Raw genomic sequence first — 20,994 nt, 5'->3', positions numbered from 1 at the left:
TCCAGAAAAGCGGCGGTTAGGGTTTTCCACTGTGTTCTCAGGCCTGTGCGCTCTGCGGCGTGTGGGGTCCGTGCACTCGCCCCCTGCTGGCAGCCGCCGGTGGCACATGCCCCGGTCCCGCGGAAGCGGCCCGGCTGGGATGCGCAAAGGTCACAGCCTGCAGAGGAGGGCAGAGGTCGTTAGATACGACCTCTTCACGGCACAGATGAGGAAACGGAGGCTGGGAAGGGCAAGTGACTTGGGAGGGGGCTTCGTGTTAGAGTCTAGTCTAAAGCCCGGGGAGAAGGCTCTCTGCCGTCCTGCGCTCCCTCCAGAATGCTTTTCTGAGCGAGGTGGGCTCGGGGGCAGAGGTCAGTGTGGGTGTCTGCTTTTCTCAGCAGTCTCAACCTTTCAGATACATTGATGACGATTGCCTTTTCCTCCTCTGTGGTAGAATGTATTCGTGTACCATGCCCGTTCCTCTGCGTGTATTATCTGGTTTTGTTAAATCCTCAGGACACCCTGAGGATCACGTGTTAAAATCTCCATTCGAGACTTTGGCTCAGAGAGGGTCCTGGGTTTCTGCCTACTGCTCCTTGTAGGAAACAAAATAGAGAATGTCGGCAGGCTGGCAGTAAGCAGTGTGTCCCACATCCCTTGCCTTGTGGGTCACAGAGGCAGGATTTAACCCCAGTGGAACCCAGTTTGTCCAAAACTGATGAGCCTTGCGGGGGAGCCCACAGTAAACCGTATGACATACCTTCTACGGGTCTTAGCTGCACCTTCAGAAAAACAACGAAAGACAAGTGAACAAGCAAACTCCCTAAGCAAGCTACAGAAAAACGAGGAGTTCGTTGGCAAGACGTCAGCAAGTCAGTTCTCACAGCTGGTCTGGTTTCTCCCAGAAGAACAAACACTCAAGCACCCAGCCCTCAGCCCTTCAACAGCAAGTGTCGAAATAGCCCACTGGGCTTTCCTCCATGTGACTCTCCTCAGGGAGGCTGGAAGGGGGAACGGCCCCGCCTTGCCCACGGGGCTCGGGACAGGCGAGCATTGCAGGGTCGCTGAGGCTCTGGAGAAGGAAACACATTTTCCTTCCCGAGGAGACTGCCCGGCTCATGGGATCAGGGGAGGCCTTTCCCGGCCTCCCTTTCCATAGTTGACAGCCTTGTGGCCTCGTTGGGCCTGGCGATGTTTGGGTGCGTGAGTAGCCAATGTGTAGATGCTTAATAGGGTGGATTTTTGGTCACATGCCCAGAGTGAAGTTGATGATCTCTGAGAGGGTCAGGGAGGAATTTTCCTCCTCTGGCAAACTGGCCAAGGCTGGGTGGTTTGCTCCTTCCTCTCTCTGGAAGGCTGAGCAGAGGGGCCAGGCTGCTCAGGCCATGGGCGCCACACCTGCGATTGCTGCCTCTGACTCGAGGCGGGGCAGGAAGCCCACAGGCCTGTCCCTCTGACTGTGCAGACCCTCCCTGTGCACACTTGGTGAGTGAGCCAGCTCTCAGGAGGATGAGGAAGCCCCTAGAGGCACCGGGGACCTCAGCTTCCAAGCCAGCATTGTCTCATACCCAAAGGGACCTGCGGCTGGCCTTTCTCCCGTGACGAAGGGAGCCCACCTGACTCTTCTGCCTTTGTGGGTCGTGTTTGATTCTTTCCTGCTTCCTGGGCAGCTATGACGGTGACTACATTTGGGGGAAACTGATGCCAACAGCTTTGGGTCTGTTGATGGGAACTGAGGGGGTCCCCTGTGCTGGAGGGGCCTGGCCAGCCCAGGCAAAGAATATCCAGAGCCCACTGCCGAAAGTAGTGGGCACGGGAGGGAAGGGGGCAGAGGAAGTCGGGGCCTTTGTAGAGCTCAAGTTTAATCTGTTTGTAGTGGTTGGATTTACTGCGATTTGGCGAGCTTGCTTGACCACAATACCCAAGTATAGCCAAGGTATATGCATATGTGTGTGCGCTCCCACGTTTCGATGTGTCGGCCCAGTTGGGCGGGTGCCAGCAGAAAATCGTAGAGCTGGGGCACCTCTGCAGGCCACCTCGTGACTGTGTCCATTTCATAGATGAAGGATGGAGGCTTGGAGAGGTGCAAGAGACAGAATCAGGACTCCCAGCCCAGGGCCCTTTCCATGATGACAAACCAGGGAGACCCTTGAAAAACAAAAAGGTGTGGCTAGAGCAGCACGCCAGGGCCCCTCCTATGCATCCCCTCTTGTCCTGCTGCCTCTAGGTCTAACCCAGCACTTTGCAGCCCATTGATCATTGCCACCCCCACTAAGCAGCCTTTTGAGATCATTTTTTCTTAATTGTCTCCCCCATGAAAAGTTAATATCATAAAAATACCGCGTATCATTTATGTGCTGTGGCCCTTTGAAGGGTCATGAAAAATAATTTCTAAGATCTTTCTGATGCCCAAGAACCATTTTTTTCCCTCTGGGATCACCCTCGTTGGGAATGGGTGGTCTGACTTCAGGCCGGGCTGACATATCACAGGGCCTCAATGGCCTTGCAGAGAAATGGCGCCCCAAACAGCTGCTCTTTCCCACCCACATGAAAGAAATCTTAAGAGCTAAAATGTTCAGTTATTGCATGGACTTTAGAGGGCCTAAGAAACTGGATACAAAGCAGCATTGTCCCTGCCCTCTCACACCTAGAGCATGCTGGCTAAGCGGCCGAGGGCTTTTGTGGAGAGCCCAGAGTTAACGATACTACTGTACTAGCAAAAAAATACACAATCTGCTGCTGCTTTTATAAAGGACATTTTTTTCCTAAAAGCAAGAAAGAATTACAAAAGAAAAATAGCATATTGTATACCTGAGAGAGCCCTTTAAGAAAACCTAATGGAAGTAATTTGCCATGGAAGGAATCACCGAAGGGCCTTGGGTCCGGTGCTGCGGACAGCGGTAGGGGTTGCAGAGCGCGTGAATGGGCTGGGGTGGGGAAAACATCCTTCAAGGAGGAAAAGATCCTATGGATAAAAACTGTTCCTAATTGTTATATATCAAATTCAATTTACCAAATGACTTTTGAGAGCGACATGTCAGGTGTAGGTAGAGAAGCGTGTACTCTTGCGGTCGAGTTTTCTATCTGGCGCATTTCTAGCTGACATTGATGACCAGGGAATGTCTTCTATTTCCTCCCTGTGGAGTGGAGCTCCCCTTCCTCCAGATCCCCCGTGAAGGTCATGGCAGAGCTCTGCCGTCCTCTTCTGCAGTTTTCTGAGCCTCCGGCCCAGAGGAGAGGGGGCATGTTTATCCGTAGCCCTCACTTGGGGGAACTTTTCTGAGGTCAATTCCAGAAAGCAGAAGGGGCCTTGGATTTCAGGGGTCCCTCCCTCCCTCAGCACCTCCCACCCCATCCCTCCTCCTCCCACCTCCCGCTCAGGTTATAAAACCAGCCAATCCGTGGGAAAATCAGAGCCCAAATCAAGGCAGCCTTGACCTCTGCCTAATGGCACTCCCCGGAGATGCATGAGCCTGATAATCTTCCGGCCGCTGTTAACCCTCTCCGGGTGCGGGAAGAAGGCTTCCTGGTGGGCTCCGGGGACCAATGATGGCCCAGAAAGGGTGCCTCCGTGTAAGACTTTGAACTCGGTTGTTTGTCTATGTCAGGAGCACGTACGATGGTGATGATGATGGTAGATTTGCAAACACCCTGAAGAAGTGGTCTTTGGTTCTGGAATCACACAGCCCCTGCCCCTGTCAGTATCGAGGGCCTATGTGATGTGTCATGTGTCTGTGTCTGTGGGCTCATGCACCTGTGAGTGTTTTCAGAAAGGGAAGCAGGTGGGCCGAGAGTCGGAAACTTAACTCTGCAAGGTGACCCTGCCATCCACTGTGTGTGACCTTGAGCGAGTTACGCAAATTTCCTGGGCCTTAATTTTCTCAACCGTAAAATGACAGGATGAGGGGAAAGACTGGACCAACTCAGTACTTTCCAGCCTGTGGTCCTCACACCACTTGTGATGCAGGAGGTAAATCGGGTCAGGAGTGGGCAAACTGTTTCTTAAAGGGCCAGATAGTAACTATTCTAGGATTTGTGGACATACCGGCAAAATCAAGGATATTTTGTAGTTACTTACACAGTAGTCCCCCCTTATCCACAGGGAACACGTTCCAAGACCCCCAGAGGATGCCTGGAACCACAGATAGCACCAAACCCCGTATATGCAATGTTTTCTCCTGTACGTACCTACAGTACGGCATGGGTATGCTGGACACAGGGATGATTCGAGTCCTGGGTGGGACGGAGTGGGACGGCGTGAGATTTCATCACACTACTCAGCATAGCATGCAATTTGATACTTATGAATTGTTTATTTCTGGAATTTTCCATTTCATATTTAAGAATGGCAGTTGACCGTAGGTAATTGAAACCGCAGAAAGCGAAACCACTGGCAAGGGGGGACTACTGTAGTGGTCCGTGGAACCATTTTAAATATAAAATCACTTTTAGAGGCGGGCCATTCCAGAGTTAGACGGCGGGCGGGACTGGGCCTGTGGGTCGTAGTTTGCTAACCACCAATGCACATGGGTCGTGGGGGATCAATTTTCATTTAAATGCTTATGTCGTCATTTTTATGTATGTTAAAAGAATACTGACTTTCCATTTATAGTGATGATATAAAGTTTTCCTTTTAAATAAGTGTAGTTTGTTAAAACAAAAAAAGGAGTTGATATTTTAAAATGTGTTAAGAAATTATCATGGTGGGCAAATGACCAAAGTTTGGGCAACACTGGACTAGATGATCGATAAGCTCCTGACCAGCTTAAAGCTCCGTGAGCTTAACGTCCCCAGACGCGGCATCTAGCCTGTGCGCCGATACTCACCAGCCGTGTGATCTGCAGCTGCTGGATCCCCCGTACAAAATGCGGGTGGAACCAACCTGTCTCATCAGCCCTATTTCGAAAATCGGAAAAGAGAAGTGCGGTGAACAGATTTTTCTATTCTGCCAAACATGGATGTTTTTCCAGAATTGTGGGACTGTGGGAAGCAGCAAAGAGAAACTTGAAAGATGAGACTGGCATGGGCCAGAATGCTTGCCAGTGGGGGCCCCGGGTCCATCCTCTTCTGCCCACTTTCCAGCCCCACCAGACACCTTCTCCCAAGCTTCCCACTCAGCCACGTGCGCGGGGGTAGAGCAGGGACTAGGGTTGTGGGCTTTTTAAACAGACAGCCCTGAGTTGCCACCCAAATTCCAGCCCCTGCCCGCCAGGGGGCGTGTTGCCTGAGCATCCTTCCCTCGTCTGTAAAACGGAGCCACCGCCAGAACCTTCCCAGAGTGGTGGTTCTGGGGAGACCTCGAATCATAAATGGAAAGAACTAAGGTGCTCAGCACAGAGCCCAGAGGTTCGCTACCGTCACCACAGGTCCCCGCTCTCTTTTCCAAGATCCTGCTGCTAAATGTGCTGCAGACCCCAGAATCCTCCAGGGCTCAGGGAGGTTACACAGTGTGCACACTGCAGAACACAGAGTACTCGCCCCAGACACTCTCTGCTGGGCTGCTCAACATGTTACATTTCTGCAGTGTATCCTGTGAGCATTCACCAAGTACAACAATTACGATTACAATTATAGTGACAAAACTGTATATATATAGTTTATGTGTGTGTAACATACATGTAACATATATAAAACTGTATGACATCAATTCAGGACTTGTTTGAATAAGATAAGTTTGCAACAAACACACACATATACTTTCAGTTTCAGAGCTTTCGGATTGGAGAATTGTGGATAAGGGTCTGTAGTATATCCGTTTATGGCGATTGTTGGCCTATTTTCAGGAGCACGTTGTCGGATGTTAAGGTCAGATGTGAGTGAATAGAAACAGTAGAGAAAAAGGCATATCGCATAGTAAGACCCTCCATCCTCAAACCCCAGCTTTGCCACTTACTGACCATGTCACTCGGGCAATTGTCTCAAGCCCTCTGCCTTAGTTTGCTCATCTATAAAATGGGATAGACGTCCAAACCTCACGGGATGCGGCAAGGATTAAATAATGTCATCCTGGGAAGCATTGAGAGGGCTGCCTGGCTCGTAGGGGACTGCGTGTCAGTGTTTGCCATCATTATTAACAAGCAAGCGTGGCTCTGCTGGGGGCTCCTGTACGGTGTGGCTCCCAGGAGCCGTCACCCACCTCCTCACAGCCTCTCCTACCATTGCAGGATGATGTTGGACTCAGTGACACACAGCACCTTCCTGCCCAATGCGTCCTTCTGCGACCCCCTGATGTCCTGGACTGATCTGTTCAGCAGTGAAGAGTATTATCCTGCCTTTGAGCATCAGACAGGTGTGTACGTCTGGAGGGGCCCATCTGAGCTGGGACGGGCTGGGGCAGGAGGTGGTGCTGGGCTTGGGCGGACAACAAGGCCATGCTGGGGGCCTGAAAATGCCAACTGTCACCAGTGTTTAGGGCAGAGGACCAGGGGAGGTCCAGACAATAGGGAGGGCAGTCCCGGCAGAGAGGAGAGCACTGGAATCCTTGCCCCAACCTCTTCCCAGCTTTCCGGTCTTAGGGAACTCCGCTAACCTCTCTGAGCCTCACTTTGCTAACAAGTAAAATGGAGATGATAACGCCAATCTCTCGGAGTTATTATATTTAAACCATGTAATGGGAAGAAATCCTTAGTCCAGAGCCTCGTCTGCTGTGGTGGCTCGATCAGCACAGTTTTAGCTAACATTTGCTGAATACTCGCTATATGCCAGACTATGTGCCACATGTCCATCTCGTCTTTATGAGAAATGGACAATTATTATTCCCATTTTATAGATGAAGAAACTGAGGCACAGAGAGGTGGTGACTTGCCCAAGGTCTCATGGTTAGTTAAGTTTCATGCAAGTTGACTTGAGCACCTGTCTTCTTAGCTGTCCTACGTGGTCATCTCACAAATGATGTAATGCTGTGCTTACTGGTATTGATGCACATTGTTCTCTGAGAGTCTCTCTCCTTATCCCTTAAGCAGGAATGATGGGAATTACCGTGAGGATTAAGGGTGCCAAAATGTGTAAAATATATAGCCTGGCACGGAGTAAATGCTTAGTAAACATGAGTCCCCTGACTGTCCCCCCGGCCACCCTCCCCACCTTTCCTCCTCTCTTGGGCCAGTTTCTTCCATCTGAGAAGGGAGCACAGGGCCTGTGCAAATCCCATGCCAAAGGGAAGCCTGCTGAGCTTTGCCCCAGCGGCCCCCTGAGGGCTGAGGACCACTGCCCCTCACAGCAGGCCTGGCCAACTGCTGCAAGGCGGGTGCATGCCCCGCGGGGTGGCGATGCAAGTGCTAATCAAGCTGTCACTCCTCCTGAGCCTTCACCCAGTGCACCCCAGGCTGGCAGGAGGCAGGATGCAGGCAGCGTCCAGGAGAGGCCGAGCCTCCGAGGATGCTGCCAACTGTCCACTACCCCAAGCAAGGCCCTACCTCCGGCCAGAGACCAGGGCTGCACAGACAGACTGGGGCACTTGCGGATGTCATTCAGTCCTGGACCCACTCCCATCCCCCAGGCACATACATGCACACATGACGTCTCTCACCCTCATCTTAGGGTTCAGAGAAACGCATCTGCACTTGAGTCATCCACATACATATTATAATTCTCCTTGAAGCCTAGAAAGCACTTCATTTTCCAGAAAGACATTGAGAGATGTACTCGACCCCCTCCCTTTAAGTTTGGTTAAGAAGCTAAATTTGAAGGAGGAAAATGAAGGCTTTCACCGCCTGTCCCCTCCCTTGTGTGTCCCACGATGGTGGGGCCCAGCTCCTGGTCCTTCTCTCCACCCACGCCATCCTGGGGTCCCTCTTCCTGTCGGTTCTGCTGGGCGGTGGAGGGACGGGATGGCCCCACCCACCTGTCCCACACAGTGTCCCAGGCGTTGGAACAGCAGCTCAGACTTTGGCACCGGGTGTCCTAAATGCAGTCTGGCTTTGACCTTTGATACTGTGCCATCTTAACCTCTCATGCCTCAGTTTTCTCATCTGTACAATGGAAATAGTAACAATGCCTGCCTCGTAGAGCTGTTGTGAGGGTGAAATGAGTTCATGTGTGCGAAGTGTTTGGGACATGGTCAGGCACGTGGCAGGCACACAAGCGTTTAACAATGAAGAATGAGTTTCAGTTTTAGAAGATGAAAAAGTTCCAGAGATGGATGGTGGTGATGGTTGCAAAACAGTGTGAATGTGCTTAATGCCACTGGACTATACACTTAAAAAGGGTTAAAATAGTCAATTTTATGTTATGCGTATTTTATCACAATAAAAAAAATGAAGAGTTAACAGAAGCGATCACCACTAGGATTGCCAACGTTGCTTAAATCTAACAGTCTTAGATATACAAACACAGCTTTCTCCTGTCTGAGGCCTCTGCATTTCCATCAGTGTAATGAAGGGTTGACCCAGGTCATTGTTAGGATCCCTTCCAGAAGCTTCTCTGATTCCTGAATCAGGCAATATCTCAGATGTAGCCTTTTCCCCCCATCACCCATTCATTGAGAGAATAGAAATTCCTGCCAAGGCTTGAAGCCAATGAAATACAATATCCTCCAGGAGTGGTCCAGCTTCCTAACAGTCCCTGAGGGGGGAGCCAGCTTTTTTCTTTTTTTTTTGAGGAAGATTAGCCCTGAGCTAACATCCACCACCATCCTCATCTTTTTACTGAGGAAGATTGGCCCTGAGCTAACATCCCTGCCCATCTCCCTCTCTAATTCATGTGTGGGATACCTGCTGCACTATGGTTTGATAAGCGGTACGTAGGTCCGTGCCCAGGATCCCAACCAGTGACCCCCCGGAGCCACTGAAGCAGAGCATGCGGACTTAACCACTGCGCCACTGGGCCGGCCCCAGAGGAGCCAGCTTTTGACTTGCCATCTGGCCCTCTGGATTTCAGAAGGAGCTGAGTGTGTCTCACTTCCTGAAGGTCAAACTTAGGCGTGAAAAGTTAAGTCTCGAGCAAGCACCTGGGCACCAGGTGAGCCTCAGGCCCTTGCTGTCCTCAGAGCCCCACCTGTGGGACGACTGCCCGGTGGTGCCTTCAGTCTTTTTCTCACCCAGCAAGGCAACGCATCGGTCTGTGTCTGCAGAGCCCTCTCAGAGAGGGATGTGTCGGGGGACAGCCAGGTTTGCCTCTGGGCACTGCTCCTCACGGTGCGCATGCTCAGTGGCCAGCCGGCTCTGAGACATCTCCTGCCTCACGAGAAGTTGCATCTCGAATTCAGGGTTGGCCCAGTGGCAGCTTCCTGTTCGAGTCTAGGTTGGGAGGCTGGCTCTGCCACTTAACCACCCCGTGACCTTAGGCAGGTTTTTCTAACTTCTCTGAGATGGGCTTTCCTCCGCTGACACAGTGTCTGCCTCCTGGAGTCGAGGAATGACGGAGCTTCCACACGTACAACGTTTAGCCCAGCTCCTGGCACACAGTAGGCACTCACCGTGGCCAGGAACACTGCACGATTTACAGTCCGGGGGAAAACAGCCTGCTCTTGTCTTCATTTTTCATACTGGACGAGAGCAACGCAGGTCTCCATCTCAAGCTTTCCAATTCAGAATTTTTGTCAACTTAGCTCCTTTGAGACCAAAGGGAGGGAAAGAGAGAGAGAAGCGATGTGCCCACTAGACAAGTGATGTCTAGGAGGAATACTCAACCCAGCTGGGGAAACCAGCTGTCTCACGACCTTTCTCAGTGGCTCCAGCAGAGGGCAGCTGACCGGCGCCCCTGTGCACTAACGGCCCAGGGGCAGCCTGCCCTGGGAGCAGGACTTCTGCTTGGCCACCCTGCGGGCTGGGGGTCAGCCACAGACTGCAAACTACTCTCGAATTTCATTAGCTCACCCTGGCCTCCCCTTTGGTTCTTTTAAAATAAAAAGCTAAAAATACTGGAAAAATTTATTGAAGTGTGGAAGGGGGCTGCATGTATTTCACAAGCTTACGATATTTTTTAAAGATTATTTCTCCAATCAAGCTCTGCTAGCCCCACGTCTGACAAGTCACGGAGAATCCTGGCCGCCCCCACTTCTTTCTGGAACTGGGGCCTGAGCCTCTGCACACCCACACACCCTCCCCTGACTGCCACACCGGCCACGCCCCCAGGAGCGCCCCTTTTGCTTTGGAAGCCTGTTTATGCTTTGTCTGCAGCAGAGATTTCTAGGTTGGGGCAGCTCTAGGGGACCCAGGGACCTGGGGTGGCAGCTGAGAAAGCCAGGCTCCCGCTCCCACCCCAAGCAAGGCTCCTGAAGACAGGACAGCGTGGCGGCTGTTATAGCGGGGTTGCAGGAACGCTGCGCCGACACGACCCACTCCTCGCTCTGCCCCTCCCTCGCTGTGTGACCTCAAGAAAGGGATTTCACTGTCTGTGCCTCATTTTCTCCATTTATTTTGTAAAATGGGCAATGTGAGCATGGCATTGTGTGGAGGACAACCTGAGAAAACACGAAAGGTGTAGTGTGGTAACTGGCACGTACTGTCAACAAGTGTGTCAGCTGTCATTACACAACAGGAGGCTTCAACTGAAGAAAGAACCTTAAAAAAAAAGTGCAAAACCCCCTATGTTGGGTGTCAGCATCCGGGAGAGCTGGGAACGAGGAGCTGCATCCCACACGGGCTTTTCTGAGCTGGACTCGTGTGCTGAGTATAGAAGTTTGAGAGCAGACGCAAGACCAAGAGTCTAAGAATGTCCAAATCAAAATAGATAAATAAAAAATCCTCTGAGAGGCTGCGTGAGCCCTGGAGCAGCAGTCACACCCTAGGTCACGCCCAGGAGAGGCCTCCCACTGGCCACCTCCCGGCTGTCCATACAGGCAGCGGTGGCCCCAGCACTGCTCAGGGATTGGCGCACCTGCCCTCGCAGCTGCAGGCGCCCGGGCCGCGGCTCTGCCCACACCCAGCCGGCCCTCCTGTCTTTTCTCTATCCAGTTTCTTCCGCTGCTCCAGCTTTTTCTCCTTCTCTTGGTCTAAATCATTCCACAGCCCAGGAAGGAAAGCCATGAAGGACCATCGGCCGCGGCCCGACCGGCCCCGAGAGGAAAACTGGAAGCAATTGATCATTTCTGGTTTCTCCTCGTAAAGTCCTTCTTTCAGTGACAAAGCCACAGTTGGTGGTGCCCATGCTACCCAGTCCCCCCGCCAGCTCTCTTCTGCACGGCCCCAGGCAGAAACCTCCCGACCCCCTGCACTGGGGACTCCTGCTGGTCATGGCCAGGCCGTCTGACCCCAGCCACCTCTGACCCAGACCGCCTGCCTCCCCTCCGGGCCCTGGCTGGCTTTGCTCTGCTGTCCCTTAGCGAGACTGAGGCCCTGGTGGGCAAGGCCTCATTTCTCTGGGAACAAATGCAATCTCAAAATAATAGCTAATGACAGGTGACGGATATCAAAGCTTAACTGTCGCCCAGGGAACTGGGCTCGTTCCTTATGTGCATCTTTCCTTTTCCTTTTCACAGCAAACTTCCCAAGAGGTGGACACTATTATTATTCCCGTTTTACAGATGAAGGAAGCTGAGATCCAGAGAGGTTAGGAAACTTTGTTCAGATTGCACAGCTAATAAGTTGAAGAGCCAGGACTTCAAATCAGCGTGGTCTGTCTCCACAGTCCAAGCTCAGCTACTCCCCACAATCCCACAGCTCCCATTGGAGGGTTCCCCCAACGCCGGGTCAGTTGACAGAACCCTAGAGTGGAGGATGGGAACACGAGTCTGACTGAGTCCCTGCAGCTGGCAGGTTCACCCAGTGTCACTTTCCCATCCATGCTCCCCGATCAGCAGAGAAGCCTCAAGTTCTCCCCCAGAGGGTCTGGAGACGTAATGCAAAGCTAGTATCCCAAAGTACGTTTGCAGTCTGCAGATTTTGCATTCTGCTGAATATCTCTTTTATTATCATTTTTAAAAAGTCAACATCATCCCCCAAACTCTTGCTTCAAGTGAGGCTCCAAGAAAATGAACAGTGTTGGCTCCAGAATTTCTATCTAGGAAGGGCTGGTGGGCAGCAATCCAGTTGGAAGAGATGGGAAAGGGACTTGCCTGGGAATGCTTTTTAAGAGCACTTTGCATAACACTGAGAAGACACAGATGTCTGTAACCAAGAATGGAGGTAGGGGATTAAAGGACCCCTCTGGCCTTTCTACTGAAGACGTACAGGTGTTATCAGGTGGCCTCAGTTACCCCAGCACCTTCTGTCCACCCTGGGGACTTCACCCCTGCCCCTCCACCCCAGTGTCAGAAGCACAGGTCTGGTGTGTGTCCTGATATCCAGCATTTTACAAAGTCACACAGACTCACCTGTGTCCCCATATTTTTTTTTTTTTAAGATTTTTTTTTTCCTTTTTTTTTTCTCCCCAAAGCCCCCTGGTACATAGTTGTATATTCTTTGTTGTGGGTCCTTCTAGTTGTGGCATGTGGGACGCTGCCTCAGCGTGGTTTGATGAGCAGTGCCATGTCCGCTCCCAGGATTCGAACCAACGAAACACTGGGCCGCCTGCAGCGGAGCGCACGAACTTAACCACTCGGCCACGGGGCCAGCTCCCTGTGTCCCCATATTTTGAACAGCATTGGCCACCTAACTCATGCTGGCAATTCAAGGACAAATGAGCATGGTTAATAATATAATTTCCTAATTTTCCTTAAGAAAATAAATCCAAAGCTCTGGGAAGGAAGAAAGCTACTGACCCACACACACAACATACTGGCAGTATTTGCAGAGACACACACACACAAAACATGTTGGCAGTATTTGCAGAGACACACACACAAACAAATTCGCAGTATTTGCAGAGACACACACACAACATATTGGCAGTATTTGCAGAGACACACACACAAACATATTGGCAGTATTTGCAGAGACACACACACAACATATTGGCAGTATTTACAGAGACCCACACAAAACATATTGGCAGTATTTGCAGAGACCCACACAAAACCTATTGGCAATATTTGCAGAGACACACACACAAACATATTGGCAGTATTTGCAGAGACACACACACAACATATTGGCAGTATTTACAAAGACACACACACAACATATTGGCAGTATTTACAGAGACCCACACAAAACATATTGGCAGTATTTGCAGAGACCTACACACACAAAACTTGTTGGCAGTATTTGCAGAGACCTACACACACAAAACTTGTTGGCAGTATTTGCAGAGACCGACACACACATATTGGCAGTATTTGCAGAAATTCGAGTAAGCAGAGGGACGGGCAGCCCCAGGAGTAACCAGTGCAGACGGATGGTTGTAAGGAGCACCGTGCCGTGCCCTGCCTGCCCTGAGCACCTCCACACGTCCACTCACTCCATCCTTTCAACAGCACCAGCAGGTCAGTCCTCTTATGCCCATGTCGCAGACGAGTCCCAAGGAAGCAGGACCACTAAGTGTGAAACCACAGACCCTTTCAACTTTTAGGAGGAATCCTAATAACAGGAACCCTGGTCTCAGATTCTAGAACAGTGATTTTCAAGGAGACTGCTGGAGCTAAGGAGAGGAGACCATCTCGTACCTTTACCTCAACTCCCAGCAGAGCAGGGCTGCTTTTTTCCAGAGTTTTAATTTAAAGAAAATACTTTCCAACTAAAAACATTAGAAGTCTCAGCATGCCACTCGAAACAATAATCTCAAAGGAGACAACTGCCAAACGCATGTGAAATTCTCCATCACAAAGTGACTGGAGGAGTAGGAGCTTGGCCCTCAGAGTGGTTTGTAAAACTTAAATAACTTGCCAGCACTTAAAAAATCATGAGATTTCACGTAACAGTCTGGGCGTGGCAACACAGGGCCCATCCTCCCACACGGCAATGGCCAGTTGGAGCTGGGCAGCCACTGCCCACTTGGCATGAAGCAATTCCCACTGTCCTCACCAGGGCCACTTCAGGCTTGGACATTGCCTGTGACCCTGTGGCATTTGAGTGCACCAGCCCAGCTCTAAGAGCTTAAGCCCTCCCTCCGAATTTAAACACATCCCAGGTTATAACATTACTTGTGAGAGTTGTTCCAGGATTGCTGAAAACTCCCTTTAGCACCTCAGTTTTTCTTCCCAGGGCAGATGGCTCTTAAACAAGTGTCTTGACCTACTTCTGACTTCAAAGGAGCGGGCCAAGCCTGCTGCTTAATAGTGGCCTGTGGACATTTCTGTGAAGTCTAGCAGGCACAGGATCCCATCTGTCCCCAGCTGGTAGACGTAGGCAGACGGCCTCACAGCTCAGCTTCTCCAGAAAGTTCAGATTCGTTTTTGAATGGTGTTTGAGGAAAACACTTACATTTCCAGACAATACAACCTATTAAAGATAACATATTCTGTGGGTGTGGCACCCTTTCTTTTATTTGCCCTGAGATCATCTCTTCCAAGTAGCCAAAGGGTCTTCTTCTGTCATTCACTGAGGTTGCTAATGCTGTCATCACCAGTCTCTCCATTCTTTTTCTAATTTTTCAAAACCAGATTGTATATATATATATATTTATGTCTGCCTTCATCCAAATCGTTTTCACTCAGTCTTCCAGACATGTGCCCAACTTGGTCCTCCTCAACCAAGAATAGTGAGAGATGATTATGACTTGAAATTCCCACATCCAAAGACAGTAGAATTGGTGTGGGGCCCAACTCTTTACTGACCAGCCGTGTGACCTTAGCAGAGTCACGTCAGCTCCCAGAACTTCAGCTTCCTCATCTGTAAAGCGGAGATTATAATCATCGGTCATTCAGCCAGTCAGTCACCCTTGCTGAGCACCCCCAGTGGGCCAGGCTGGGCTCCAAGCCCTCCTGACTCAGGGGAACAGAGCAGAGCTGGCCCCACCTCACGGAGCTCAAGGGGGGCTGCGGAGGGACAGGAGACTCCCTGAGGGGCGAGTGAGCTGTGATCTTGAGGGAGAGCAGGAGTTAGTGAGGAGACAGATGGTCCCTTCACCTCACTCCCTCGTCCGGGCCAAGGGAATGGCCCGTGGGAAGAGGCTGACCCGGGAGGCAATCCTGAGGCAGTGATGGGGAAGTTGGGGCCGGATCAAGCAGGCCCTTCTCCCCCGCCAGCCTCGCCTCTGTGGACTGAAAAGCGCCCCGCGTGCTGGCTCCTTGGCGTCCGTGTCACTGCGGACAGCCATTTTCCTCTCAGCTCCGGGGCTGTGGGAAGGACTTTCCTGGTAAGGAGAGGCCGCCATGCTTGGCTCTGGCCCTGGCCTCCCTCCGGGGGCCAGAGCCACACAAAGCCTGCTCTGTGGGTAAGCTTCGACGGAGGGAGCCCGCCCGGCGACACCTTCCTGGTGTCAGTGCCACCCCACACCCAGCATTTCTCCGAATCCTTTAGGCCCTCTTGGCTTCCAGAAACAACGTGACCCTCTTCAAGTGCCAAAGAAAATAAGGAGGGGGTGGAGGTGGAGAGGGAGTGAGATGGAGACTTGGCCAACGCTTTCCATGAAAAGAAGTAAGTTGTGTCGTCCACCTGCCCTGCACGATGCCATCCCCAGGGGCTCCGCTCAGGACCCCACGGGAGAATTTCAAGGCTCACAGACATCTCTCACCAGAGCACCAGGAAAGTCAAGGCCCCAGGTCTGCTTGAGCCAGAAGTCAATGGACGAGTGAACAGATCAGGCGGGAACAGCCACCCTGTTCCCAGGAGACCCCACTGGCCATGAGGGTCCCCACAGGCTGGTGGGCCTGCTCCAGCCAGCGGCCAGGGAGCAAGAAGAGAGGCGTTGGCCTCCCCAGCCCTTGCTGTCCTCATCCACCAAGGAGAGGCGATCATATCAGCCTCAGCCATCCTGGCAGAATACCAGCTCCTCGATCCACATGCGTATAGAATTCTGATTAAAAATTTAAAATAAATCAAGACAAATCTTTTGTTTGTTTGACCACCCCTCAATCCACTCCATGGTGGGAAAAGAGATTTCTGGAAGCGCTCTGGGTTTTAGGGGGAACCTCAGTTTCCTCCTTGGTGAAACAGCCCGATTGTACCTATTTGGGAGGATTCGAGAACTTGAGAAGCTGACGCACGGGGTGCTCAGAGAGCGAACAGCTGCCGGGGCAGAGGACCCATCTCCTGCCTGGGACTGGAAGCTCCATAGCTCCACGGGGGGCAGAGGCAGCAAATGCAGCATGTAAAAGGGGGATCCGAACCGCCTCGTTGCCATTCGCTGTGGAGACTAAGTCACGAGTGACCCTATCTGTCGTCCACACAGCCTGAGCCAGTCACCTATGCCGTACTCTGCTCTCTGCCTTGCTCCACAGGCCTTAGCCTCGCTCCAGCTCTCTGTCTGCCTCCACCTCTCTCTCCACGGTTCCTCTCTTCCCTGTGATGATGCTCTGAGGACCAGAATGATGGAACAGGAACTGCAACGGCTTTCAAGTTCAGAGTGGGGTTCTAATCCCAGCTCTGCCACACACTGGCTGTGGGATCCTGGGCAAGTCCTCCGTGACCCTCAGGTTCCTCGTTTGTGATCTCCTGAGGGACAGGGACCAAACCTCTCCTTCACCATGAATCCTTAGTGCAAATTTGTTGCTTCACATACACTAGGTATTGAAGGACAACCTTCCTAATAGCATTAAAATTTTCCAGGCTGTGTTCTAAGTACTTTTACATGTATGAACTCATTGAATCTGCAGAACAACTCTATGATAGGGGTGCTGTCGTTGTCCCCACCTTAGCAGTGAGGAACTGGGGCTGACATTGAATGAATGAATGAGTACCATGTCAGGTGCAAGAATGATTTATGTCACAGAGCCTGACCATGTACCTGGTACCTCACCTCTTCTGTACCCTGTCACCACCTTTCCTGTTTCTCCTGGCATTGGGACCGAGCCCTTGAGCCCCAAATCTCTACCCTGGGCCAGGTATGGCCAGCCCCCCAGACCAGAAGGCACCCACCTCTGTGTGGGTGAAGGGGTGCTGGTCTCAGGATAGAAATTCTTCAAAACACCACCGAAACCACGAAAACAACAATACAACCAACTCCCCCGCACCCCCTTCCTTCAGGAGAGCCCACTGTGGTGATCCACGGTCTGCCAGCCTCTGGGCAAAGTCTCACCACCTCAAGGCCCTCAGCATGAGACGGCCAAGACGGCGCACAGACCAACGGCTAGTGCTGGCAGCTGTCCACAGGGCAGAAGGAGTCGAGTCGGTGGCCAGTGGTGCCCGACACGCAGCAGGCATTTAACAACTCCTGAATTGACTGATGATTTTCTAGGCACCACATGGCCTATAGACAGTAGCTAACCCAAACTGCATAATGGCCCCGTGAGCTGGACATACTACACCCATTGTACAGATGAGGAAACTGAGGCTTCCATGACTGTGGACCCTGCCAAGTGGAAAGCCGCAGCGCGAGGGTGTGAGCCAGGCTTGCAGCCTCCAAAGCCTGTCCTCTTGATGCCTGAAAGGCCCTGCTCTCCCCTCCCCACGGGCTCCCCTCCTCCGAGCGCCAGAACCGGGCGTGGGTGCTCCCGGGCGGTGACGGGCGAGAGCGCGTTCCCTGTCCTGCCCCGAAGTCCCCCGTGGGATCCAGTCCCTCAGGTTTGCTGTGCAGTGGAAGGTGAGGGGGGCCCCAGCAGGACCCCCCAGGGCAGCAGGCCCTTTCTGCTCGGTGGACCAGCGGTGGGGATGGTCACACAAGCAGAGCCTCCTTCGGGCTTCTTCCCGAGGCTCTCCTGGGCCGTTGTCCCTCACTTCTCTCTCCTCTGGTGTAGCCGGTGACCCCTACTGGACGTCGGTGCACCCCGAGTACTGGACGAAGCGCCACGTCTGGGAGTGGCTCCAGTTCTGCTGCGAGCAGTACAGGCTGGACGCCAGCGGCATCTCCTTCTGCCACTTCAACGTCAGCGGCCTGCAGCTGTGCAGCATGACACAGGAGGAGTTCAGAGAGGCGGCCGGCGTCTGCGGGGAGTACCTGTACTTTATCCTCCAGAACATCCGCGCGCAAGGTCGGTGTCCAGGGGGCCGGGGCCCGGGGTGGGACCAAGGGACCTCGCGAGGCCCTTCCCCGCCCTGGGACTCACACAGCAGGGTGGTCAGCCGGAGTTCTCTGTTAACCACAGTCCCCTGTTGACCAAACCCCTCACACCGGGAAGCTCGAGTTTGCCAGAATTGGAGACTGTAGGTAAAAGGGAGCAAGTTACAAGGAAGCGAGTTTGGTCCATTTTTCAAAAGAAAAGAAAAGCTAAAGCCACATTCAGGGCTCGCCCAGGACCCAGGCTGACACAGCGAGATAATGCATTATGTTCATAAAGATTTGCAGCCGTAAAAGGTGGACAAAAGAGCGGTGTGCTTGACGCTCCACAAGCAGGAGGAGAGGAGACCGCCCGGAGCCTCTCCCTCCGCGTTTCCGGAGGAGGCCAGCGGCTTGGCACTTCCTCCTGCCGCTCTCTGGGTGAGCAAGGACCGAGCGGCCGCGAGGTGGCGCCAGGAGCCTGAGTGGAGGTCCGCACGGGGCGGGAGGAGAGTGCCGAGGGACAGGCTTTTGAGGACCTGGAGTTCTGTATCCCCTCGTCACAGATACAGGAACTAAGGTCCCGAGCAGTTAAGTAACTTCAGGTCACACAGACACAGGGTCGACGGTGGAAAGTCAGGGCAAAGCAGGGGCTTTGAAATCAGAAATAGCTGCGTTCTAACACGGGCTCCACGTCTTCGGAGCCAGAAGACTTCTGGCAAGGGCTGAACCTCCACTGCCTCGTCTGTGCGGTGGGATAATGATCCACATCTCCACAGGCTTCTTGAAGGGTCCAGTGGAATATTACCTGCACAGCCTATGAGGGCACAAATGCAGTAAATGGCAGCATTTTTGTCATCATGAATGTAACCAAGAGGCAGAAATTTTAAAAATAAAGGAAAGATATCTCAGCTCCATTTTAAGAAAGGCCTTTCTAATAGTTACTACCTTCTTCTGGAAAGGCAGCTTCAGAAGGTACCTAAGGTAGGAAGCTCCCCATCACTGGAGATAATCAAGCAGTCTAAGAGCCCTCTGATTGGTGGGGATGCTGTGGCAGGGATTCCTGTTTGGGCAGAACACCGTAGATGAGTTTCCAGCTCTAGGACTCTGTTCCTCCCCTTGATCCCCCCATCACGAGTGCCTGAGGGCAGGAAAGCTGAGGATGGTCGGGGGGGCGGGGGGGCACTGTTCAGCTTCTGCCATGGGAGCCACGGCCCACCAGAGGCAAGGAAGGGACAAACAGACCTGCTGTCCATTGTTGTCCAGCGTCTGCTTAATTACAGCCAGGGACAGTGACCTATGCTTAGAGTGGGCCCTCCCTGAAAAGGGGCAAGTCTGAGCAAGTCACAGGGGCTCGGGAGGGGCTCAGGCTCCGTTCAGAGCCCTCCCGAGGGAGCAGCCTTGCCCAAGAATCCCAGGGCCACGGAGAGGGAGGTGTTCCATCCGGGAAGAGGATGCAGCTTGGCGTTGCCAGCAGTAGCCAGACGTCAAGTGAGTCAAGTTTGCGTGCAGGCCCCGCAGCCCCTGACAGCACCTCCCTTCCCTCCCTGGCACTTGTTCCCCCAAAATCTGTGTCCCTGGTCCTGTTGCCTCAGGGGCTGTCCGGACGAATACGCTAAAAACGAGCTGTTTCAAAGCAGGCCACAGGTTGCCTCTTCTTCCGAGGAACCCCTGGAGCCCGGAAGCCACCTCCAGTGGAGGAGTGTCGGGCACCGACAGGCCAGGGCAGCCACCGCGCTGGGCAGTGAACCGTGTGCTCCACCGCCCGCCCCACTCTGACTCCTCCTTAACTCTTCCTGACGTGGGAGTGTGGCTCGTGTGTGGAGATACAGGCAGTGTGACCAAGTGACAGTGTCCCAGTGTGCCCGGGACACACTGTTTCCACCTGGAATGATTTCACCATTGTTATCCTGGAATAGTTGCTCTTAGCACTGTCGTCCGTTCTCAGGAGCTTCTCATGTGGACGATGAATTATGTGGCAAACCGGTTATTACCTAGTTAGGCCTTTCATTACTCCATAGATCAGGGCTCTGCAGGCGAGGACAGAACAAGTCAGTCTGGGCCGGGAGAGGAGCTGGGGCTCCAGGGCCCGGCGTGCTGGCTGGCTCAGGAGATAGTTCAGCAGGATTCCAGGGCCCAGAAACTTGGGATGCTGGCCACTGGAAGGCGAGGTGTCCGGGAAGGGTGGAGGCGGCAGCTGGCTTCCACAGCGTAGGTGAGAAGTGGGCCCCTTTGGCAGCCCCCATCCTGTTCTCGGGTGGCCCTTTGGGCAGAGTGAACTGAGGGGCCGTGTCTGCCCAGAACCACTTGGAAAATAACACTAGGAGTAAACTGTCACCAATGTGCCCTGTCTCAGTCTCCTTAGTGAATGAAATCAGGGCTCGCAGTGGACACCGAGCTAGAAAGCAGGTGTCTTGTGACCTGTGCTGCTACAGAAAACACGATCCCAACCCCTAACTCTCCCCATTCTTCAGAGGAGCTGACCAAGGCCCACACGGCTGCCCCAATCCTCATGGACCCCTCACTCGGGTTTCGCACTTCTTGTGGCCCCCTGTGCCCCTTTTCCCCTTTGACCAGCTCATGACAGGTGTTCAGATCTCCAAGGGATCAGAGGCCAGGTCAGAGATCACAGACTCTTCGAGCCAAAGGGCAGCTCGGTGAGCAACACGAGCCCGAATACTGAGTGACCGGGCAAGGCCGCACAGGTCAGCGGCACAGCCCGGCTCAGAGCCCAGGCCTCCTGGTCCCGTGCTGGGACTCACTCCCCAGTGCCTGCTTGGAAAATTCTAGAGGCTGCTGGAATGCCTGGCCCTGGAGCTCTCTCTGGGTGGCACTTAGAAACCAGGAGATTGTCACCTCCCAGGGTTGGCTTCACGGGGGTCCCATAAGAGCCAGGTGGTCTCCAAGCTCCTTCTGAAACAAAACTGCCCCGCCGAGGGGAGAGTCCCTCCCCTTCTCCCAGCACCTCCGCCCCGGCCTGGCCAGGGACACCAGGATGGCATGTACGGTTTGTGGATTTCTCTTTCTTTCCCAGGTTACTCCTTTTTTAACGACACTGAAGAGACCAAGGCCGCCATCAGAGACTGTAAGTACCGAGTTCAAGCCACCCCAGGCCGCGCCAAG

General features: G+C 52.9%; 1 protein-coding gene across 7 annotated transcripts in view; it reads left to right on the top strand.

The window, feature by feature from the left end:
• Nucleotides 1–20,994, top strand: part of ELF5 (E74 like ETS transcription factor 5) — a 42,688-nt gene that overhangs the window by 11,613 nt on the left and 10,081 nt on the right. For 3 of the 7 annotated variants that reach the window (XM_070564663.1, XM_008536089.2, XM_008536091.2), the window contains 3 exons: nt 6,144–6,268; nt 17,633–17,866; nt 20,906–20,956. In XM_070564663.1, coding sequence (XP_070420764.1) covers nt 6,144–6,268; nt 17,633–17,866; nt 20,906–20,956 — 410 coding nt within the window. Of the gene's footprint in view, nt 1–1,235; nt 1,465–6,143; nt 6,269–17,632; nt 17,867–20,905; nt 20,957–20,994 lie in introns of those variants that run through there. The other 4 variants (XM_070564668.1, XM_070564664.1, XM_070564665.1 and 1 more) reach the window with 3 other exon arrangements.

Source organism: Equus przewalskii, chromosome 11, assembly GCF_037783145.1.
Source record: "Equus przewalskii isolate Varuska chromosome 11, EquPr2, whole genome shotgun sequence".
In the NCBI taxonomy this organism is placed as follows: domain Eukaryota; kingdom Metazoa; phylum Chordata; class Mammalia; order Perissodactyla; family Equidae; genus Equus; species Equus przewalskii.
Note: the sequence above shows the minus strand (reverse complement) of the source record. Positions and strands in the feature narration are given on the sequence as shown.